This window comes from Parasteatoda tepidariorum, chromosome 9 (genome assembly GCF_043381705.1).
Source record: "Parasteatoda tepidariorum isolate YZ-2023 chromosome 9, CAS_Ptep_4.0, whole genome shotgun sequence".
NCBI lineage: Eukaryota > Metazoa > Arthropoda > Arachnida > Araneae > Theridiidae > Parasteatoda > Parasteatoda tepidariorum.
In genome coordinates, this window is record NC_092212.1 from 39,162,130 (window position 1) to 39,187,346 (window position 25,217).

The window sequence follows — 25,217 nt, forward strand, 5'->3', positions numbered from 1 at the left end:
TTTTTTTCTGCAAAGCTCTAAGAAATTAACACTAAGCATTTAGAATTTCTTTGAAAACACAATTATAGATTTGGCATCTTGGAGCAATTACTGAAAGGCTGTCAAATGACTTAACTCTTGACAGGCCAACATAAAGTTGTCCATGACTAAAAACTTGTTTAGTCAATACTAAACTGATTTTCTCAAAAGTCTGACCTTGTGACTTATTTATAGTCATGAAGAAGGCCAGCCTAATTAATTTGTAATTGAGTTAAAATTAAATATTATCATATTTTTAGGCATGAATCTAAATTGAACAACCTGATAATGCTCACTCTGGTTATTGTTTCCGTTTTTAAAAGCGCTATATGTTGAGCCACCTCATGTGACATTTGCCATGTGACATTTTTAGTAGCAATCATTGGTCGATTTTCTAATGTTGCCATTCGGGGAGTTGTAATGAGGCTTTTTTTTTGGTGCCGTGTAAGAGAAATATATATATAGATTCTGCATTTTCTCGAATTTTATTTTCTATTTATTGCTTAGTATGTTTTATTTCGTATATTTTTTACTTAATAGGTTCTATTTCGGTTACATTTTTTGGGTACCTAACACTAATGTATTGAGATACTTTGCTATTAGCACAATATTAGAAAGCACTCTGTTTTGCGGATATAATCGTGTGAGTTAATGACAAGATTATATATTTTCATTATTCTGTTTACCGGCGCTTTAATTTTTTTAAATAAAAAAACAATTTTTATATTTTTAAAAAAAAATTTTTTTAATAATTTATTTCCCATCGTCTTTATCTTTATTATATTATTTTCCATGTCTTCTCTATATTTTTAACTTGGAGTCTGGATCTTTACTTTTGGAACTACATCCCCAACAATAGGGGAACCACTCTTTCTGTGCTCCTCACCCCCTGACCTTAAGGCCAGAGGTCATTCATGTACGTGGGAGTGGAATCAAAGTTCTGGCACATGCATTTTGAAAAGTAAAGAATTTGAAAGACAAGAAATATTTAAGAATTAAATTCCTTATTTTTGAAAGCTCGAATTGATAGTTTATAGACTCTTATAGTAACTTATTTCCCTTATCAACTTATTTCATCTTATAGTAACTTCAATCATTAGATCATTTCAAAATCCATAAATTTTTTTATAATGGACCCGGTACATATATTTATATGGGAGTCGTGTCCCAGACTATTTAGGTGAAATTTTGATACGTAATAGTTGAAATTCTTCTGATTTTAATGAATGGACTGATTTTGAAGTACGGAGTTTTTATAACTGGGGAGCCTATGAAATCGCTCCGAACGACTAACTGAAAATGACACTTAAAACTAATGTGTAACGATCATTCACTATCAGGCTAACCGTGGTTGGTTTTTGCGGTTTTCCTCTCCATGCAACGCAAATGCGGGTTAGTTCCATCAAAAAGTCCTCCACGAAGACAAATTTCTCTTGATTCAGGAGTTCCTTTGTCTTCTGGATTAGGTTTAAAATTACAAGGCTCCGGAGTTGAACATTGGTAGTCGTAAACCCGAAATTGTGTCAGCCTTTCAAGGACGGTTATAAAATAAAAATAACAATCTTTGTATTACTGTGTTCGGTTTGAAAACAAATTTAAATTCAGGAATGACAGCGATACAGACTGGCTATGTAAATTCTGCTACATTCTTGCTTAAAAGAATTTTTCAGAAATATCCCAATCAGTTGTAATAAGCTTCAAAAATGATAAAAGTACATTTTTAAAGCACTAACACCATATAAATATATGTACAGTGCTTAAGGAAAAAAAGCAAATTAATTAAGTAACTTAAGATATTGTCTGCAAAGATCAACTAGCATGTTAAAGGTTTCTCAAAACATTACGATTGCTTATTACCACATTTAAATCAGATTATTAGACCAAAAGTTATTTTTCTAATTTTCAAGCTTTTATACAAAAATATTAAAATACGATTTAACCACTCAATATAAACTTACTTTAATCAGTACTTAGTTAACATATTTTTTTTAATTTAAAATTCTTTAACAAATTTTCCCTACTTAGTAATTTTTACGATATTTCATGATGTTCTTAATCTGTTAATCATATATATACAATGAAATTTGAAATGATTCTTGAACTTAGCATCCATAAATATTGTTTACATCTTGACAAACAATAATAACTTAATTCTGGTGGCCAAGGTTTACATTATAAAACTTTGCATTATAAACTTTGCAGGGGAACACACTGTTATTATTCAATCCATATTATGTAATTACTCAATCAGCTATATCGAAATAAAACCTAAAAATATTGTGAAACTAAAAAGTTGTTTGAATTAATGAGGGAAATATGTATATTACACACAGCATGAAACATTGTTGACCTCTCCACATTGACCCCTCAAACAATTTTTCTAGATTTCAAATTTTTGAAAAAAAATTTACACAGAATGAGATATTTTTAAACGAAATATTTTTCAAGAGTTGCTAACTTGAAAACTGCGCTAAAATTTTTTTAGAAATAATGAAGTAATTTTACATACAAAATGAAAAATTGAAGGAAATATTTTCTGAGAGCCTTTTCCAACATTAAAGAAAAACAAACACTAAATTTGATTCGAGAAAGTAATAATTATAATTAAAAAAAGGAAGAAAACAACTTTGCACACAAAATGAAACATCGTTAAATGAAATATTTTTGAAGAGTCTGAACTTGAAATGTACAAATTAATTCGTAAATTAATTATAATAAAAAGAGGAAAAAAATTTCGCCAAAAATTAAATGCTTAACAAAATATTTTTCAAAACGTCGAGTCTTTAGATGCACAAATTGATCAGAAATAAATAATAACAAGTAAAAATAAAATTAAAATAAACAAAGCAATTTTATACCCTAACGAAACATTAGTTAACGAAGTTCAAGTGATTAGAAATTAAGATGCCCAGATTATTCGAAATAATGAATAACAATAAAAAAAATTATGAAACAAAATTTAAAAAATAATAATAATAACTTTCCAAGCAAAAGAAAAATTAATCGACGAAATAATTTTCGAGTGGTTAGAGCTCATTCTGTACGGATTAATTAGAAATAAATAATAACAGTTACGAAATAATATAAAAGAAAAGCAATTTTACACAAAAAATGAAACTTTATTTACTGAAATATTTTTTCAGTGGTTCAAACTTAATATAAACAGAGAAGTCAAAAATAAATAATAAAAATAAAATAATTAATAAATAAAAAAATGAAATTTACACATAAATGGAAATATATTTAATGAAATATATTTTGAGTGATTAAGTGATTCGAGCTCAGTTTAATCAAAATTGACTAATAAAAACAGAAAAATTATGAAATAAAATAAGAAAGAAAAAAAAAAGACAAGAGAGTTAGCGAAATAATTTTCGAGCAGTTTAAACTTAATATACACAAATTGATCAGAAATAAATATAAATAATAAACAATGAAAAAAAATTTTTTTTCACTCGAATGAAACAGTTAACGAAACAATTTTCGAGTGTTTCGAGCTTATTATGCACTGACTAATCAGAAATAAACAATAACAATAATAAACAATGAAAAAAAAAATTTTTCACACGAAAGAAACAGTTAACGAACCAATTTTCGAGTGGTTTGAGCTTATTATGCACTGACTAATCAGAAGTAAATAATAATAATAAACAATGAAAAAGAAAAATTTTTCACGGGAAAGAAGCAGTTAACGAAACAATTTTCGAGTGGTTCGAGCTTGCTATACACTGATTCATCAGAAATGAATAATAATAATAATAAACAACGAGAAAGAAAATTTTTTCACACAAAAGAAACTGTTAACGAAACAATTTTCGAGTGGTTCGAGCTTATTATGCACTGACTAATCAGAAATAAATAACAACAATAATAAACAATGAAAAAAAAAGTTTTTTTTCTCACGAAAGAAAAAGTTAACGAAACAATTTTCGAGTATTTCGAGCTTATTATACACTGACAAAACAGAAATAAATAATAACAATAATAAACAATGAAAACAAAAAACTTTTTTTCACACGAAAGAAGCAGTTAACGAAACAATTTTCGAGTGTTTCGAGCTTATTATGCATTGACTAATCAGAAATAAATAATAACAATGAAGAACTAATATTTAAAAAAAAAAAATTCATTTAAAATGAAACATTATTTAACGAAATATTTTCGAGAGGTTCAAACATAATATGAACAGATAAGTCAAGAATAAATAATAAAAATGAAAAACTAATAAACATTAGATAAAAAAAAAAATCTATTTTACACAGAAAGTGAAATATTATCTAACGAAATATTTTTCGTGTGATTCGAACAATGTACTTAGCATACGAAACTCGATCGCTTGGCCAAAGAAATTAATCAAACGTGTCACATTTATAATATATCACAAAAAAATTAAAAAAAGAAAGAATTTAACAATTTAGAATAACATATTTATTATTATTACGAGTATTTACTTACTATTTTGGTAGACTCAGACAGAGTTTTGTTGTCATCTTTAGTCGATGAAGACGACATATTTGTTTACGTTACCTTTTACCGACCGTTAAGAAAAAATATCCCAATTTATTGACAGATCCAGTAATCAATTATATCATTATTTTCAATTATTAATTCTGTACCGATGAAATTTTTAAAGATCAATACTTATTATATATTTTCGACATAAACAAAATGTCTAGCCAACGCTATGCAATGGGAAAACGTGATGGGGAAGAAGGGGAAGGGGAGGCAATAGATGGGGATACCAGGCCAGCTGTGTGCGCAGAATATAATAAGACCATCTACGTTCTGCGCAGAGGGTCAGGGCGAAAGAGAGGAATTTCGGTTTTTGTCTCTATTTTCAAAGAATCTGAGAGAAGAATGACTGAATGCTTTGTCATTAGAATCTGAGGGGTGACCTTGACCATCAATGACCATGGAGGACACACTGATCTCTAATCCGTTCCAAGTTTCTCTTAACTTTTTGAGGGGCCGTGGTTTTCAAGGCCAAACTCGTATTTTGAGGAAACAATGTAAAATTTATTTAACGTTATAAATAGTTTTACTAGATAGAGCCAATCTAAAATAATTTCTACAGTTCTGGTGTTTTATTTTTTTTTTCTTAAATAAAATGTCCTGCCTCTCATAGAGTTAAACGTTAAACAAAAAGAAGTGAAGAAAGTGCAGTACAGACGATATTTTCGGTAACGAAATCAGACACAAAAACGTATTTTCTCCGAAAAAACATACCTTTCTTTCGAGTGATTCGGATTTCTCACCTTCAAAATATAGGAGGTAGCCGTGAAATATTTTTGTACACAATTATGAAATTAGTTTATCCAAAGATAATTCCATGCAGAAAATAGCATTTAGTATAAAAAATTTTTTTAAATATTATTTAGAATGATCAAAAACATTTTTTATTGTAAGGTATACAATTTTTTATTTCAATTTAAAGAAAGGAATTTTATATGCCGAAAATAAAAAAATATGAGCCAAATCGGTCAAATAGTTTTCGAGAAATTGAATTTCAAAAAAAAAAGTGAGATACTTAAAATTCGATTTCTCAGGAACTATTTGACCGATTTGGCTTTGCATTTTGTCACATAAAATTACATTCTTATAAACGAGGATAAAATTGTATACCGTACAATTCAAAAACCGTATCTTGAATAAAATAATAAAAAAAATAACAAATACTTGTTAAAAGTTATTTTTTACATAGAATTATCTTTGGATAAATGAACTTTATGATTGTGTGCAAAAAGGTTTCAATTTGCATAAAAAGTTCTCAAGATATAAAGAAATTGGCAGAAAGTAAAACTTTGGCACACTCATTTGACCTAACTATTGGGATTATATTCCCCAGATTGCGGCTACCCCCTATATTTTGGAGATCAGAAATCAAAATCTGTCAACAAGAAAAAAAGTTACGTTCATTCAGAGAAAATATGTTTTTTTGCCTGATTTTGTAACATAAAATATCGTTTGCACTCATTAATTAGCATATTTCAGGTCATCCCCTCAAGTCATTAAGATTGAGTCCTAGAACGTGAAAATCCGATCATTAGGATAAAGAGTTATGCCTTTTGTTTTCTTCTGTAGATCTATATGTTGTAATAATACTGTATTTAAGACATCAACATTAGAAAAAAATAAGTGGAAGTGGTCGAAAAAATTAATGAAACGCGTTGTAAAATCTTAAGCAGAAACTTTTACTACATTATGACTAACATTAATGAAAAAATTTGAAATCTTTTAATTGCATAATGTTTAGTTTTGATGTAACTATTAGTTTATCTTTCAAAACAAAAATGATCGCTTATTAAACGTGGGGGTTGATGTGCAAAAAAATAATTTTATAAATGAATTAAAAATAAAATAGAATGAATGAAAAAAAAAAAAAACAGCGTAAGCAACAAAAGATTCAAATTTGAGATTTTTTGTGTTTGTATTTTTGTGTAAGTTTTGCTTTGCATTTTCCTCTTGTATTTCTCACTCTTTACTTCATTTCTTACAAAGATTAAATACACATTAAGGGCTCTCATTATAGATCACCTTATTCACTTTTGCAACCAACTATTTTGCGAATTTTACCTAATAAGAAACAAAAAATAGTCTGTGCAGGGTTTCATTAAAAATAGTCAAAGTAAAATATAAAACCGAACTTAATGAGTTCATGGAATGGAAGTAGTGATCTATGCAGAAGAAAAAAGTGGAAAAGAGAAGGATTTGTGATAAATTAGTAAGTTTTTACTGGGCTAGACCTACGGAATTCATAAGTCAAAATGTCAAGTACCAAATTCAATGACTATATGGTATGGTATTGATGCTCGCTTATATTAATAAGTTTTTACTGGGCTAGACCTACGGAATTCGTAAGTCTAAATGTCAAGTACCAAATTCAATGACTATATGGTATGGTATTGAAGCCTCACCATATAGTCATGCATTAGGTCCATAAGCCTAAATGTCTAGTACCATGCCTTTGAAACATTGAATTTGACTGCCTTTGATATACAGAAAAGCTTTTCAATTTAATTTTAAATGCCGCAATAAATCTTCACTAATTGCATACTTTCATCCCTTGTGTTGATCAGAAAACAATTTTTACGCATGCGTGAATTACTCTACCAGCAATTTAGATTAAAAAGTGAATGTAATAGCAATCACTCATTGTTCATACCAAGTTAAACAAGCGTGCGTTGTCTTTTCTGGCTATAAGACCATGTGCATTATATTATGTGGGCTCATGATAAGACACCCATCATTCACAACGCAAGCCATGAAAGGAAAATTCTCTATCCTCCATACTTCCTGAAAGAAAAACATACGAATTAGTGATAAATTAATAAATTTTTACTGGATAAGACCTACGTAATGCTAAGGTCTAAGTACCGTGAACCAATTTCTTTTTATTTTATTTTATTGCAAAAGCACTTGACTTTACATCATTGGCCTCCATGCATCAAAGATGCAAGAGATTGGAACATATATTCAAATTCAATGACTTAATGTGAACCAAATTCAATGACTTAATGTTATGGCTTCAATGCTACATACCATATAGTTATTGAATTTGGCATATGACATTTAAACCTAAACGCAACATAGGTCTGAATATCCTGTACCATGTCATTGAATTTGACTTCCTCTGACATGCAGAAGAGCTTTTCATTTTAATTGTAGTTGCTGTAGTTCATTTACGTAGCACTAGAGCTGCACAATGGGCTATTGGCGACGGTATTAACTAATTTAGATTCAAAAGCAGATGTAATAGTAATCACTCATTGTTCATACCAAGCTCCACAAACGTGCGTAAAATTTTCTGGCTATGAAGCCAGGTGCGTTACGTTACGTAGGTTCACGTGCGTACATTAATAATAATATAACTATTCATTTATGCTCTATTAAACGAATTAGTAATATTTCTCCATTAATTTTTCCTTTTAATACATATATTATTAGTTTGCTTCAACTAGTAGTAGTAGTTAATTTACGTCGCACTAGAGCTGCACAATGGGCTAGAAGCGACGGTCTAGGAAACATCCCTGAGGATGATCCGAAGACAAGCCATCACAATTTTGATCCTCTGCAGAGGGGATGGCACCCCTGCCTCGGTAGCCCGACGATCTGCACGCGAAGTCGAGCACTTTACGGTAGAACAGTTTAACGAGGACCAATACCGCACATCCTCAAATTAATTGTAAATGCCGCAATAAATTTTCACTAATTGCGTGCTTTCATCTGTTGTTGTGATTAGAAAACAATTCTTGGGCTTGTGCAAATCACGCTATATATAATTTAGATTCAAAAGTAGATGTAATAGTAATCACTCATTGTTCATACCAAGCTCCACAAACGTGCGTAAAATTTTCTGGCTATGAAGCCAGGTGCGTTACGTTACGTAGGTTCACGTGCGTACATTAATAATAATATAACTATTCATTTATGCTCTATTAAACGAATTAGTAATATTTCTCCATTAATTTTTCCTTTTAATACATATATTATTAGTTTGCTTCAACTAGTAGTAGTAGTTAATTTACGTCGCACTAGAGCTGCACAATGGGCTAGAAGCGACGGTCTAGGAAACATCCCTGAGGATGATCCGAAGACAAGCCATCACAATTTTGATCCTCTGCAGAGGGGATGGCACCCCTGCCTCGGTAGCCCGACGATCTGCACGCGAAGTCGAGCACTTTACGGTAGAACAGTTTAACGAGGACCAATACCGCACACCCTCAATTTAATTGTAAATGCCGCAATAAATTTTCACTAATTGCGTACTTTCATCTGTTGTTGTGATTAGAAAACAATTCTTGCGCTTGTGCAAATCACGCTATAACTAATTTAGATTCAAAAGTAGATGTAATAGTAATCACTCATTGTTCATACCAAGCTCCACAAACGTGCGTAAAATTTTCTGGCTGTGAAGCCAGGTGCGTTACGTTACGTAGGTTCACGTGCGTACATTAATAATAATATAACTATTCATTTATGCTCTATTAAACGAATTAGTAATATTTCTCCATTAATTTTTCCTTTTAATACATATATTATTAGTTTGCTTCAATTAGTAGTAGTAGTAGTAGTTAATTTACGTCGCACTAGAGCTGCACAATGGGCTAGTGGCGACGGTCTGGGAAACATCCCTGAGGATGATCCTAAGACAAGCCATCACAATTTTGATCCTCTGCAGAGGGGATGGCACCACCGCTTCGGTAGCCTGAAAACCTGCAGGCGAAGTCGAGTTTTTACGGTAGAACAGTTTAACGAGAACCAATACCGCACACCCTCTGTCCCTACGCAGACTGATCCAAGTGGTCACCCACCTGCACACTGACCACAGCCAGTGATGCTTGACTTCGTTGATCTGCTGGGAATCGTGTCTTAACGACCAGTCCACTGCGAGACTCTTCAATTAGTAACTCTTACCGAAATCATTTATCAGTGGAGTCAATAGTAATATTGGTGCTTTTTAATATACATCCTTAGATGGATTTCTGCCTTACTTTTGCTTTTCAGTACAAAACTTATTTTTATATTTCAATTACCATTTATTTCAATTTTTTTTAGTTTCATAGTAACACGTTTCAAAAATATAATTATAAGCAAAATAAGCACGTGGATTAAGAGAACCTAAGACGTAGTCCACCTACTACCACGATCACGTTGATTATTCATATAACCTGACATTACCATTAAAAAATAAATAGGTATTTCAGTTCGCGCAATATAACATTTGTGTTCCGTTCTGGGAATCGTTACGACACGGTTCCCAGCAGATCACCGAATTCAAGCATCACTGGCTGTGGTCAGTGTGCGGGTGGGTGACCACTTGGATCGAGGGTATGCGGTATTGGTCCTCGTTAAACTGTTCTACCGTAAAAACTCGACTTCGCATGCAGGTTTTCAGGCTAGCGAAGCGGTGGTGCCATCCCCTCTGGTGAGGATCAAAATTGCAATGGCATGTCTTCGGATCGTCATCAGGGATGTTTCCCAGACCGTCACCAATAGCCCATTGTGCAGCTCTAGGGCGACGTAAACAGCCACAACAAATACAACTTTTGTGGTTAGAGCTGTAAGCTTGCAAACATCACTTATGTTCCCTTTAAAATATTTAACAAAACTGAATCGTTGCTTTTTTTTTTTTTTTGAGAAAGAAAGAAAAGAAACAATGGTTTTGCCTAAGCTAAGGAGACAATTCCAATTTTTAAATATCTCTAAATCTCTAAATTAAAAATGTAATTAAGAAAATAAAAAATTTGGGCTTCGTCATTTGTTTATAATCGAACTCATTTAACTTCATATTGAATGTCGTATTTTTAGAGCTTACGGTATACTGGCGATCCAATATACAGGCACACACAAATTTTTTATTTTATTATATGCATAGGTAGATTGATTGTTTCAGGCTTGTAAGATTGTGGGGAAAAAGTATGGTTCATAGGAGCTGGTTAAATTGTAGTAGTAGTAGTAGCAATAGTTCATTTACGTCGCCCTAGAGCAGCACAATGGGCTATTGGCGACGGCCTGGGCAGCATCCATGAGGATGATCCGAAAGCATGCCATCACAATTTTGATGCTCTGCAGAGGGAATGGCACCCCCGCTTCGGTAGCCTGACGACCTGCAAGCGAAGTCGAACACTTTACGGTGGAACATTTTAACGAGGACCAATACCACACACCCTCGGTCCCTACGCAGACTGATCCAAGTGGTCACCCACCCGCACACTGACCGCAGTCAGTGATGCTTGACTTCGGTGATCTGCTGGGAACAGTATCTCAACGATCAGTCCACTGCGGGACCTGGTTAAATTGAAGAATTAATAACACAAGTTAACAAAGCATACCACAAAGATACTTCCAGAGTTATTGCGTAATTCGAACCCGCTACCTCCATACTACAGAGCATTTGGTGGAATGAATCTTCAAAGATGGCCTCGGACTTATTTACTGTGTCCTATATATTTTAATTAGTTATTTATTTATACGCATGAATCTGCAGAGTTGTACGGCTTATAATAAACCTTTATCAAATTGAAGAACAAATTAAAATTAGAACAAATTAAAGTCCCGCAGTGGATTGATCGTTAAGACGCGGTTCCCAGCAGATCACCGAAGTCAAGCATCACTAGCTGCGGTCAGATTGCGGGGGTGGGTGACCACTTGGATTAGTCTGTGTACCAAAGGTGTGCAGTATTGGTGCTCGTTAAACTGTTCTACCGTTAAGTGCTTGACTTCGCTTGCAGGTCGTCGGGCTACCGAAGAGGGGGTGCTATCCCGTCTGCGGAGGATCAAAATTGTGATGGCAAGTCTTCGGGTCATCCTCCGAGATGTTTTCCAGAGCGTCGCTAATAGCCCATTGTGCAGCTCTAGTGTGACGTAAATGAACTACTACAACAACAGCAACAGAATAAATTAAAAATGGTATAAAATATAAAAGAATATCACAATTATGCATCCAAGATAACATCAGGATCAAATCTGCTATTTCTACTTTTCAGAACGTAAAAAAAAACAAAAGGACCACGTCACTACAAAAAACAGACAAAAGGTCCACTAAGACCTCAATTTATAGCGGAACTTAAATTTATTTGAGTGCGCATGCGATTTTGAATGCTCCATACAACGAATGGGGTATAAAGGCTTTTTAAGTTGAAACCAAGACTGCACAAATACGAAAAAGACAGTACCAAAATAAAACCAGGGCTACGACAGGATTCGAACTCGCGACCTCCATGCTTTTGACTATTTAATGGGAGACTGAAATTCCTCGACAACTTATTTTTATGTTTATTGTTATACATATGTATGCAAGCTTGCGTGCTTGTCGCTGAGATGTCATATAAGCCTTGTCAAATCAAGCAAAAATCGGAGAAGGATAGCATAATAGGACATCATCCATGGTGAAGCCGAGGCTTGAACCCGCTATCTCCACCCTACGGGATATATTCAGTTGTGTTTGAGAAAGGAAATATCGATTTTGTATCGATTAATTTTTTTGACCGTTGATGCTTTTGTTTTTCTAATGCTACTATTATGAAACACATTCTTTCTGATGAGTTAAAATTTTACCCTGTTTGATTTTGAAAATACAATGGCAAACACTTTTTCAAACATCTGCGAAGTTTTCAAAAGAGTAAGTGTGAAATAATTTATTATTTTTATTGATTTACTACATTGTCGTTATTGCAATACTATGCTGTGTATTGTATTTAAGAATAACTGAATTACTAGGTAAATTTTTTTTTTTGAAAATTTAATTTTAAAGTTAAATATATTGTGTCATTATTAATGTTAAATATATTGTGTGTGCATCTGATAATTCAAAAAGTATAGCAATCTACCCCCACTAAAAAATAAAGAAATATGTGTCGAATTTTCAAAAATAAATAATTCTTATATATACAGGGTTCTCTGTAAGCACCACTCTTAAATATGTTTTTTGTGAAGTGAAGGTAAAAAATATGCGCTTTAACAGTCACAAATTGATGGATTACTTTGAGGAACGTTTATCAATCAGCCGGCTTTTTCTTAAGGCCGCGTTCATTAATTTGTAGTATTGGGAGTAAGATGATAGTTAAAAATACGTTACGAAAATTTAAAATCGCTATCTGGATCGAGGGTAAATAAATATTCAAACGAATTTTTGATAGGAAAGAGAACAAATTTTGTTTCTTTCCCACTAAGTTTTCAATGTAAACACAATAGAGAGACTATTATAACATGTTAAATGCTACTGGTATTTAAAACTGCTTTTAATCAACATTTTTCAGCTATATAAACAGCTATATATAACAGAATTTCAGAACCTAATTATAGTTGCCTTCAAGTAAGCATTACATGATAAACATTAAGGACTATAACGTTTTCTGAGTTGTAAAAAATTATGATTCTGAAAATGCTAATCAGGAAAAATTGAATCTACATTTTAAAATAATTTGATTTATGCCTTTCTGCTGGATCTAAACGCATAGAAAACCCGAAGTAATAGAAAGAGATAGAAAAAATGGTGTAATTATGGTCTTACTAAGAATTTCTTTTTTTTTTTTATTGAAATATAAATTAGCTACTTGCTTATTCATAGAAAGTAGTCAATAGAATAAATTTTTTTTTACAATATTTATACACATATTTGCAATATTTAATTTTGTAATTATAAAATCTACATCTGTGTGTGCATAATATGGAAGGTAATAATTCCCTTGATAAAGCTTTAAAATTGTCAAACTTGATGTCAATATCAATTGTCAAAAATAAGTGTCCTCATTGGAATAACCTTCTCCCATATATAAAATTTTATCGCCAGATTTTGAAATACTTTGTTTTTTTTTTAACACTTTGGAGGTAATTTGGGAACTGTGCTATATTTTTGGGTAATAGTGTTTATATTTTTGCGGCGTCCTTTAAGACAAAATTCCTAAAATATATATTGAGGGTGGTAGTCACAGAATACCCTTATATTCATTTTAAATATAATTTTCCAACAATTTGTTTTACAAGTTAATTGTTAATATTCTGATCATAAGATCCAACCCGGACCCGGGAAGGCTCAGAGGATAGAGAGTTCGACTCCCTATGAGGTGATCCAGGGACGAATCTCAGTGGTGGCTAGTTGATATGAATTCTGCTCCCAGCTCGCACCGTCTACAATGCTAACGTAAAATATCCTCAGTGATAGTCGGATCATGGTTTATAATCTTTTTGTCACCTGGCTGACTGCGGGAGGTTTTTGTGGTTTTCCTCTCCATGAAGCGCAAATGCGGCTTAGTTCCATGAAAAGTCTTCCACGAAGACTTGTCTAGATGCCCTTATCCAGGAGTTCTCTTGTTTTCTGGGTTGTGTTCAAAATAACAAGGCTGGGGAGTTGAACATTGATAGTCATAAGTGTCGGTTATAAAATAAGAAATGAACCAACTTAAGGTTATTGATAACAGTTCATTTATTATTTTATGTCTTTTTTATATGCCATCTAGAAATCGATACTTATAACATAGAAAAACAATTGTTGAAACTTAATAGTAAGCACATCTTAAATGTGATTTTTTTTAAAAATGTTTTTGGTTGCAAATTAGCAATTGAAATTATGATCAAAACATCCAGACTTGCTAATAAAATTTCTTTTAAAATATTTCTAACTATATTTCATAGTGACAATTTAAAGAGTAATGCATTCCATTTTTCGTAAACGAGTTCATATTCTTTTAGAATTATTCAGAAATTTATTTTATCTCAGATTTCGTAACTTGGGATTTAATGAGATTCTTTGTTAAAAAGTAATTGGTAAAATTTATCAGTAAGTATATTTTAAGCTATATTTTTGAACGATTTATATAGCAAATTGGCATTTTATTTACAGTACATGATCATAAGATTCAAAGTTCTTCAAAACAATTCCTTATTTTTCTGACTAAACATCACTTTTATTGTGTGCCAATCTAGTGAATTTGACTTTCAATTTCTAGTAAAAGAAATTTTGATAGTTAAAGAGTTCTGTGTATTTGTTGCAAATGTATGATTATCTTTACAAAGTATAACATAATTTCGAAATTAAGCTATGGTAAAGTTTAGAACACCGTAGAAAATGTTGGAATATGGCTGCCATTATTTTTGGTGAACGTAAAAATAATGGTTGCCATTATTTTTACTTTCAGAACTGTAGTTATCGTTCAAAACTTATTTATTATATTACAAAAAAAGTGGTTGTTTTTTTAGGTGAAATGTTTTTACAATAAAGCTGTAAATTGATTCTAAAGTGCATGAAAATTTGTGTCAGTAAGCAAGCAAAATTTGAATTAATAAATTAAATTATAACAGTGAAAAATTTTAGTTTTTACCTCAGCACCAAAATTGTGGGAATTATATACCAAAATATTTTTTATAGTGTATTTTCTTTATTAACTAATAACCTGATTGACTTAGATAGTGAGATTGAGTTACCATACTTATTATAACTTATTGTTTTCGTAAGCTTGATAAAAAAAAATTATAAATTTAATACATTCATCTAATATATCTCTAATATATCTATGAGTTATATCAGTTACAATTGTAGCAGTAAAATTAGTGGACCTAAACATTATCACAAGTCGTTTATGGAATAAATATTTACAGAGGCTTGACAAATATATGGAAACGCTTCTTTACTAACTATATGTAAACAATCCTTCTTTTATTGTATTTGTATTTGAAGATTTTACGTGGCAAAACGTTTGACACAAATTTTAAGATCATACTTTCGGCTTTTTAAAAATGATCCCATTTTTAAATTAACTGAAATGAGTGTAGGAAGTTTAAAACTTCGTTCTTTTTTCAATAACCACTGTAATTAAAAAAGCATTATAATTTAAATATTGAAATACGGTTGAATAATTTCAAGATTGCTGGCATTAAAGCTAGAAAAAAGTTACAAACTTCCTCTCCTAATTTTAGTTGATCCAAAATTTGTGTGGGTAAACAACAGCTGTTCTAGAAAAATTCAAGCATGATCTTTCAAATTGAGTCAACAGTTCTGCCATGTAAAATTTTCAAAACATTTGCTGCTTTAAGAAAGATTGTTCAGATAAAGTTAGCATAGAAAAGCTTCCATATTTTTACCCAACCTCTGCATTATCGAAGAACAAAGTAGTTGCGAAGGTGGTTGGTTGTATTTGACTAACTGTTACTGAGTACAATTTTTTGTTATCAAATTAATATTTTTCTTACATTTTTTCACATTATGTTATCACTATTCTTAACACATATTTTTTGAATTCATTTTAAATATGTAATGAAAAAAAGATATTATTTGGAATAAGCTTTAATATTCAAACCAGAAAAAAACGTTTCTAATGCAGGGAAAATTTCTAGCATAGCGGTATTAAATAGCGGTATTAAAAACATCAGAATCAGTTTGTTCGAAGAAATTTAAAAACATCTAGTAACCGATTTTTCTTCCTCTCAAATTGCTCAAACCAATGAAGTTCTTAGGGCTGTGGAATGGTTAGAGAATCGGACTCCGATACGGAGAGGCCCGGGTTCGATCCTCTACTCCGTTAAGACCCACCGAATAATGCGATATACGTGCTCGTAAAATCTGTTGAATCGAAAGTCCTGACGCTGAGCAGCACCATGGTTGCAGGGATCTGAAGAAAATTTCCTTCCTCTTCAAATGTATGCCTAAATTGAAGAAGTGGCTTCACTAATGAGTAGGTCCCGCAGTGGACTGATCGTTAAGACACGGTTCCCAGCAGATCACCGAAGTCACGCATCACTGGCTGCGGTCATTGTGCGGGTGGGTGAACCACTTGGATCAGTCTGCGTAGGGACCGAGGGTGTGCGGTATTGGTCCTCGTTAAACTGTGCTACCGTAAAGTGCTCGACTTCGCGCGCAGGTCGTCGGGCTACCGAAGCGGGGGTGCCATCCCCTCCGCAGAGGATCAAAATTGTGATCGCATGTCTTCGGATCATCCTCCGGTATGTTTCCCAGACCGTCACCAATAGCCCATTTACAGCTCTAGTGCGACGTAAATTAACAACAACAACTAATATATCTATGAGTTATATCAGTTACAATTGTAGCAGTAAAATTAGTGGACCTACACATTTCCACAAGTCGTTTATGGAATAAATATTTACAGAGGCTTGACAAATATATAGAAACGCTTCTTTACTAACTATATGTAAACAATCCTTCTTTTAGCAACAAATTTTTTGGAAGATTTTACTTCGCAAAACTTTTGACACAATTTTTAAGATCATACTTTTAGTTTTTTAAAAATGATGCCATTTTTAAATTAACTGAAATGAGTGTAGGAAGTTAAAAGCTTCGTTCTTTTTTCAATAACCACCGTAATTAAAAAAAACCTTATAATTTAAATATTGATATCCTGCAGAATAATTTAAAAATTGCTGACATTAAAGCTAGAAAAAGGTTACAAACTTCCTCTCCTAATTTTAGTCGATCCGAAATTTGCGTGGGTAAACAACAGCTGTTCTTTCAAATTGAGTCAACAGTTCTGCCATATAAAATTTTCAGCACATTTTCTGCTTTAAGAAAGATTGGTCAGATAGAGTTAGTATAGAAAAGCTTCCATATTTTTGCCCAACCACTGTATTATCGAAGAACAAAGTAGTTGCAAAGGTTGTTGGTTGTACTTGACTGACTGTTACTGAGTACAATTGTTTGCTACCAAATTAATATTTTTCTTACATTTTTTCACATTATGTTATCACTATTCTTAACATATATTTTTAGAATTCGCTTTAAATATAGAATGAAAAATATATATATTTGGAACAAGCTTTAATATTTAAACCAGAAAAAACGTTTTTAATACAGGTAAAATTTCTAGAGACAATAGCGGTATTAAAAACATCAAAATCAGTTTGTTAGAAGAAATTTAAAAACGTCTAATAACCAAATTTTCTTCCTCTCAAATTGCTCAAATCAATGAAGTTCTTAGGGCTGTGGAAGCCTAGTGGTTAGAGAATCAGACTCCGGTACGGAGGGGCCCGGGTTCTATCCTCGAACCCACCAAATACATGCAATATACGTGCTCGTAAAATCTGTTAAATCAAAAGTCCTGACGATGAGCAGCACCATGGTTACAGGGATCAGGAGAAAATTTCCTTCCTCTTCAAATGTATGCCTAAATTGAAAAAGTGACTTCACAAATAAGTAGTGCTACCATCTATACTTAGTTTTCTTAGCTAAGACGTACTTTCACCCTCATGGTACTCTCTTGTCAAACGAAAGGCGCACCTCCTTGACTTAATTCGTAAAAGCTCAATGGCTGGATATCGTGGCTAGAAGCAACGTGTTTTGAATCCAATATTTCTAAATTATAAGGGTATCCTCCAATTAAATATTAATTAATGACTCCTAATGTGTATAAAAGGGCCGGAATAGCCTGGTTGGCAGGGCACTGAGCCCATGTCCAAGAGGTCGTGGGTTCAATCCCCGCCGGCCGAAGACTCCCGTGTAGTAAAAGGTGACTGATGCACGTTAAATATTTCGAGTCGCAAAGTCCTCCATGTTCCCATAACAAATCAAAACCTCTGGGGGTACTGATCCAGGAGTTTCCCTGTCTTCAGGATTGGTTCAAAATTACAAGGCTATGGAGTTGAACATCACTAGTTGTAAACCCAAAAAATTGGGTCGACTGTTCAACGACGGATATAAACAATAATGTGTATAAAAGCTTGGCTTTATTTGGGACTGGGATTCAAAAATTATATGTTCTGAATGGTGTTTACGGAATACCCTGTATAATATACATTTTTGAACTCTTTCAGTTTCGTAATGGTGGTGGAACAAAGCTAGAAGCTGAACGTGAAAGAGTTATGCGGGAACTGAATCGATGTAAAAGTGATTCAAACAGGAGGTATGAAGACAGGCCCTATACGCTGGTTAATCAGTACTACAACAACTTACTATTAGTGTTCGCTTGCATATTCATGCTTTTCACTATCATTTGCATCACTATTTTCTTGATTTTTCATTATGTATATCAGGATGATAAGTACAAATATGTCATTATGAGTTTCTTTTGCGCCTCAACCATTTGCTGTGCTGTATGCGTTTATTATGTAAGTACCTTAAATTTTTTTTGATCATTTAGTTTTCTTGGTGTCTGTTAAAAGTACATAAGATAAAACCGCGGTGGAAATATCTCGTGAAAATACTAGCAAAAGATTTTTTTTAGAAGAAATTGTATGATGGGGTTGGGGAATTTTTATGATTATGTACATGCTGCCAAAGGTGAGTTTTTTTTAAATCAAACTGCTTCTCTGTATGATTTCCAAGTAGGTTTTAGAAATTCCATAAATTAACCACATAAAATGAAACTTCATATTTACATATGTGTTTTTGATACCTCTGCGTTTGGAGTGAGGTGGAGTGCTACGGTAGTAGGCATGAAAAAAGAGCAGATTTCAATAAATCTTTAAAAATCTCTTTCCACTAACTTCTTTCAAAACTTATAATCAGTATTATGACTTACACCGAAGAGCCATTACAATATGACCACCCTGCTGATAACATGCAGGACCACCTTTAGCCCTCAAAACTGCTAGCCCCCGCAGTGGCATTGATTTCACAAGGTGCTGATAGGTAGTCTGAGGTATCTGGTACCAAGTGCCCACCAACTGGTCCTGCAATTCCCTCACATTGAGAGAGAGTAGCGTGGCAGCACGAATTTGGTTTTCTAATTAGGACCACGAATGTTCTATTGGATTAAGGTCAGGTGAATTTGGGGGCCAAGACATGACTTGAAAGTCAGTGGAATGTTCCTCGAACCAATCCATGACGATTCGACCCTTATGACATGGTGCATTATCCTGTTGGTAAACACTATCCCCCGCAGGAAAAACTGTTGCCTTGAATGGTTGAATCTGGTCTGCAACTATGTTCAAGTAGCTTACAGATGTCAGAGATTGTTCTATGAGGATTATGGATCCTAATGTGCCCCATAAAAATATTGTTCCTATGCGAGAAACCGTGAAAACCTGGGAGAGCCCATTTTTATCGATGGAGGGTGGTCATAATGTAATGGCTCTTCGGTGTATATAACTTTGAGACTCCCTTAGAGGACACATCTATTTCATATAAGTGTTCTATATAAATCTTGGTAAAATGCCTGGTCGTTTTGTCTGGTGATTTTGTTTCGATCGAGTTTATACTGACCTAATGGAATAGATATTTTAAAGTTGTTGTTTGATAGTACTGTCTGTCTATTACAAGATCTCCCTTCTCCAATTGTTTGGAGTACTGTCGGTGACTATAGTTTAGAGATTGAATTAATTCAAGTAAGAGTGTGGGTCAAAAAGCATGAAAAGAAAGACTTTGATGTGGGTTGGTGAAAGATTTACCGAAAACGCCTCTCGGAAATGTGAGTTTCTTGTTTCCGAAGCAGTAGACAGCCTCATGCACTATAGGAGGGGGAGATCCTTAGTTACACAGATAGTATAATTGAAATCCTACCTGCGCATTTGGTATTAAATGCTTCTTCAAAAATCTGAAAAAAAATTGTCATTTTAAAATTTGTACATCTTGTAAACGCATTAGATATGAACACCGCTGAAAATGCGTCATCAATGAGATAGACCCTGTCAATTTTCTTCAAAAATCTTGAACGAAATTATTTTCTTTTTTCTTTTTTATGAAATAAGAAACTGTGATGACATATGGCTTGTCCATAAATAGAACTCCTCTCGCCACAGGCCGTCTGCTGCTATGGAAACAAGAAATATCACATTTCAAAGAGGGTAGCTTTCCAAAAAACCCATGAAAAGAGATTCCCTTACTTTCACCGATTCGAGCAAAAACATGTCTTTCGAACTGTTTTTCGAAGGTCTGTTGTCAAGAAAGATAAAAAAGCCAAAGTTTGAGTTCCTTACATTTAAAGCAATGCAATGATTTCAAACTATATTTATAATCTTACTATGAAGAATTATCTGGGCAATTATCTGAAGAATTATTTTGAACAGGTACATAACTTAAATATTTTAAAAGTTAGTAAACTTTTTTTAAATTTGGTACACTTTAAAATAGCGCCTATTTAGTGACATTTTTCCACCTAGATGAAAATTCTCAAAATCACTTTCTTATTCTCAGTTTTTGTAAATTTTTATGAGCACAGGTAATGCAACATTAGAGTAAGTTTTTAAATATTAAAAAAAAATTAGACCACAAATACTTTTCATTCCCTCTGTGGCTTTTCTCCATATTGACTTTTTGCTCCCATTTGCAAAATAAGCGTAGACAGCACTGGCTTTAGATAGTCTAAACTGAACCTGGCAGTCATGACTCATGAGTAGCAATTACAAACTCACAGCAGTTATATAAATAGCATATTATACGCAAAAAAGCCTCATTTAACATTACGACGAACCCTTTAAAAAGCAGCTTTAATTATTGACCCAACTTATTATTATTGCTTGATAGTCAAATCTCTTAGTTACTGTTCCAGACAAATTGTGAAAAGAGTTAGTATTTTCATCGACACACAATACATTTCTTCATGCTTCGATTAAAAGCATGCAAAACGCAATGGGGAAAAAAAATTGAGAAAGATAACATTGTTTTTACTTGTTCGTTAGTTCCTCAAGAGCAAGTATAAAGCGAGAATAGAGATATAAAGAAGAAAAAAGCGAGAAAGCGAGATGCGTTTATCTCTTGAATATTTTTTGGTTTAACTAGTACCAATAATTCGAAAAATTTAGATTTAATTAAAATAATAGAGTCGCAGTTGCGTACTGACTTATTGGTGCAAGCTTTTATTCAGAGGGCTTTGATAGTATTTAATTATTATTTGGTTTCTTTAGTCTTACATAGTTTTAATATGTGTATGTATACCTATATGCAGCATGAGATTTTCGAACATTTAAGCCATAAATAATGGAAAAAAAATCTTATATACACCTTACTGGAGAAAATTTCAGTGTATTAACTTCTGGGAATAAACTTACTCTTCAGATTTCAATAGGAGTGATAAATAAAAATAAAACTTTAGTGTTTGATGCGTCTGTGGGGAGAGTAGAAATATTGACAATGTCAACCTTCATCTATGAAAAGGTACTCCTTCATGGAATCGAATTAACATGTCTTGCCCACTAGTGAATTGGATTTGTAGTTTTATAGAGGTAGACTTCGATAAAATTCGATGAACGAATACTAGTTGAGTTATTGCAGTTTTGTGAGAAAGACGGGAGAGCTGTGTTAAGATCACCATACTTTTAAACGCTGATCGTGAGAGCTGTATTAACGGTTATGGTCACTCCTGTGTTTCCATTACCAGTCGAGTGTATGCAGGCAGACGTTGTGTGTGATCGAGACTGAGTAGCAACAGCGCGAGGAGGTGGATAATGTAGCAGTCACAAGTAGCACGTCAACTGCTCAATGTGGAACATCGAAGTAAGCGTGTTCAGATCGAAATGTGAGTTTCTGTCAAGAGACATGTTCACATCACGACCGAAGGTCACCAATGTGGGGAGAGTTAGATATCGACTTCATCTATGAAAAGGTAACCCTTCATAGAATCGAGTTAACATGTCTTACATACTAGTGAATCGGATTTTTATTTTTGTTGTGGTAGACACACTACATGTCCAACCTCAAACAAAGAAATTATATTTGAATGCAAATTGTTTTCTCAAAAAGAAAAAAAAAACTACCTTATATACACAGAAGAGCCATCACATTATGACCACCTTCCATCTATAACAATGGGCTCACCCAGGTTTTCATGGTTTCTCGCCCATGAACAATGCTTTCATGGGGCACATTCGGACCCATAATCCTCATAGAACAATCCCTGACGTCTGTAAGCTACTTGAACATAGTTGCAGACCAGGTTCACCCATTCATGGCAAAAGTTTTTCCTGCGGGGGATGGTATTTACCAACAGGATAATGCACCATGTCATAAGGGTCAAATCGTCGAGGAACATTCCGTGACTTTCAAGTCATGTCTTGGCCCCAAAATTTACCTGACCTTAATCCAATAGAGCATTTGCGGTCCTACTTGGAAAACCAAATTCGTGCTGCCACGCACTGTGAGGGAATTGCAGGACCAGTTGGTGAGCGCTTGGAACCAGATACCTCAGATTACCTATCAACACCTTGTGGAATAAATGCCACGGCAGTTTTTAGGGGTAAAGGTGGTCCTACATGTTATTAGCAGGATGGTCATAATGTAATGGCTCTTCGGTGTATTTTTCTAATGGCATAATAAACCGAAAAAATAAAAATATTGTAATTTGTTTTTATTTAGATGGGACGAAGACTCAGAAGAATTTGGCACAGTGTTAAACTTGAGAATGAAAGTAAAATGATTTTAGTGGCCAGTATGGAACTTTCTTGATCATGGCATTTAATGTGAGATTTTCACTGTCTTTCTATTGAATAGTGATAGCAATATGAAATTTTCATTTTTATACCCATTATGAGAGTATCATTATTTTTATGTCCAATAAGAGGCTTTGTGTCAGTATTAGACTGTCATATCATCATGTCTTATTATACATTAAAAGACCTTCATCGTCTTTCTATCCAACATTAGACTGTTATTATCTTTGTATCCATTGCAAGTCTTTCATCCTCTTTGTATCCAACATGAGACTGTCATTATTTTTGTATCCATTGCAAGTCTTTCATCCTCTTTGTATCCAACATGAGACTGTCATTATCTTTGTATCAATTATGTAATTATCTTAACATTCAATATGAGACTGATTGTCCTTATCTTTGTATCCAAAATGTGATTATTATCTTTACAGCCAATATTATCATTGTATGCAATTTATCAATAAAAGTCTCTGATTATTTTAATACGTAAAGACAAAATTTGTACTTAAAAATTGGAGACAAAAAAATTTATATTGGAAAAAAAAGGCCTATTGAATCAGTACTGTTCAGTAATAAGTATTTATTAAATTTCAATGTAAATACGCAATTTTAGTAATATTTCAATTCTTCTATAATTTTATTTTAAATAAAATGTCTTTTGTAAGAGTGAAATTATTTTGCTAATAAAATGTATATGAATAAGTGTGTAAATTCACTGAGATATTTTTCTGCCTTGTGGTCAATTAATTATGCAACAAACGGTTTTATTCGTAGTGTGTAGTTTAACCAATTATTCTTGAGACGGGTAGGGTTTTTTTTTGTTGTTATTTCTTAATTTTAATGATTTAAAAAAAATTCTCACACAGGTTTTGAGATTTTTTTGTGATTTTTTAATATGACTTTATCTTGTAAATAAATTAAAGGAAAACTATCAATATAACGTCAGGTGTAGGCGAATATTTTTTTTTTGTCATGTACCTTGAAAAAGCGGGGGGAAAAGTGGGTTTTGTTTTTATCTGGAAAAAAAAAACACCTTAAAATTACTAGAAAAAACAGAAAATTTTGAAAGCCATGAGAGCATTACTTAGGATTACTTAATTGAGAAGTTCTCTTACAATAATTTGCGCTTCGATGTTTTGAAAAAAAAAAATTTCAGTCATTGAAACTTCGTAGTTTACACTAGGTTTGTCTTGGAACTCATTTTTTTCCATACTCCATATTTTAAATAAGCAATGGAGGTGAAACAAAATTTCCGATGAAAAGTTTTTCACGCAATATAGTGTGCTCTAAAGAGGATACTATAGCTCAGTAAAAACTTTTCCTGGTAACTTCTGTTTCACTTCCATTGGTATATATTTTTAAGTTTAAAGATAAGTGGTTCTTAGTAAACATAGTATAAACCGTGAAGTTTCACCTTCTAAAATAATTCCAAAATATCTAAATGCAAACAAATTATGGCAAGATTACTTCTTAATTTGTCGTTACCTGATTTGTAATTACATAATTTGTTGTCCTTTTGATATTTTGGAGAAGTAATCTTGACATAATTTGTTTGCATTTTGATATTTTGGAGAAGTAATCTTGACATAATTTGTTTGCATTTTAACATTTTGGAGAAGTAATCTTGACATAATTTGTTTGCATTTTGATATTTTGGAGAAAAAAAATTAAGTTGTCTCAAATGGTTTACCTAAAATTTAAATTACCTATGTGGGTGAGACAGAATTTGCCATGAAAGGTTTTCCCCTCGATATAGCGTTCTTACAAGAACAAGCTATACCAAAAGAGAAACTCTTCATGACAAATTCTTTATCTACTTAAGTAATTTGAAGTTTCGAGAAGCAGGTGAAGAAGACCCGTGGTGTAGCGCTCTCCTAATCATGCATAGGCGAAATGAAAAGCTCATAGACTATGAGGACTAGTTTTGATTCGCATCTGCACAGGTGACAGCTTGATCAAGCTGTCACCTGTGCAGATGCGAATGCTGTCACCAGGCGAAGGATATACAACCAGCTTTTTAACAAGGCCACAATCCCCGATTTAAACTGCCCAAGAAACCTCTCCTCTACAATAGCTAGGCTACGTACTGGACATTTCAAAGGTATGAAGATCTCACGCACCAATATAAAATCCTATCCCATCTGCAAGTACTGTCCTCATTTGCAACTAACTCCAGACCATGTTTTTGACTGCCAGGCCATTATCGGCTCCCTCTTTCAACTTGGAGCACCCCCCATGGCCATCGGGCTCCAGAACTTGCAAATCTTGTTATCAAGACTTTTGGAGGACTCTAATCTTTGAACTAGCACTGTATGCATAAACACGACAACAACTAGTTCTGTTGAACTGTAATTGAATTCGCGCTTCATTTTGACTATTCGAATTTTATC

The 25,217-nt window shown here is 33.1% G+C and overlaps 2 protein-coding genes across 3 annotated transcripts in view; one reads left to right on the top strand and one right to left on the bottom strand.

The window, feature by feature from the left end:
• The window catches only part of LOC107449044 (uncharacterized), a 27,049-nt gene extending 22,190 nt beyond the window's left edge, over window positions 1–4,859 (bottom strand). Inside the window, exon 1 of one of the 2 annotated variants that reach the window (XM_043046492.2) lies at window positions 4,474–4,859. In XM_043046492.2, the coding sequence (XP_042902426.1) occupies window positions 4,474–4,530 (57 nt within the window). In that variant the 5' untranslated portion in view covers window positions 4,531–4,859. The remainder of the gene's footprint in view (window positions 1–4,473) is intronic. The other variant, XM_043046493.2, reaches the window with a different exon arrangement.
• Window positions 4,860–11,981: 7,122 nt separating this feature from the next.
• On the top strand, window positions 11,982–23,538 carry LOC122270157 (uncharacterized). The gene is made up of 3 exons (XM_043046494.2): window positions 11,982–12,139; window positions 18,277–18,570; window positions 22,754–23,538. The coding sequence occupies exons 1-3, from the start codon at window positions 12,098–12,100 to the stop codon at window positions 22,841–22,843; spliced, it is 426 nt and encodes a 141-aa protein (XP_042902428.1). The 5' UTR covers window positions 11,982–12,097; the 3' UTR covers window positions 22,844–23,538.
• Window positions 23,539–25,217: the final 1,679 nt, after the last annotated feature.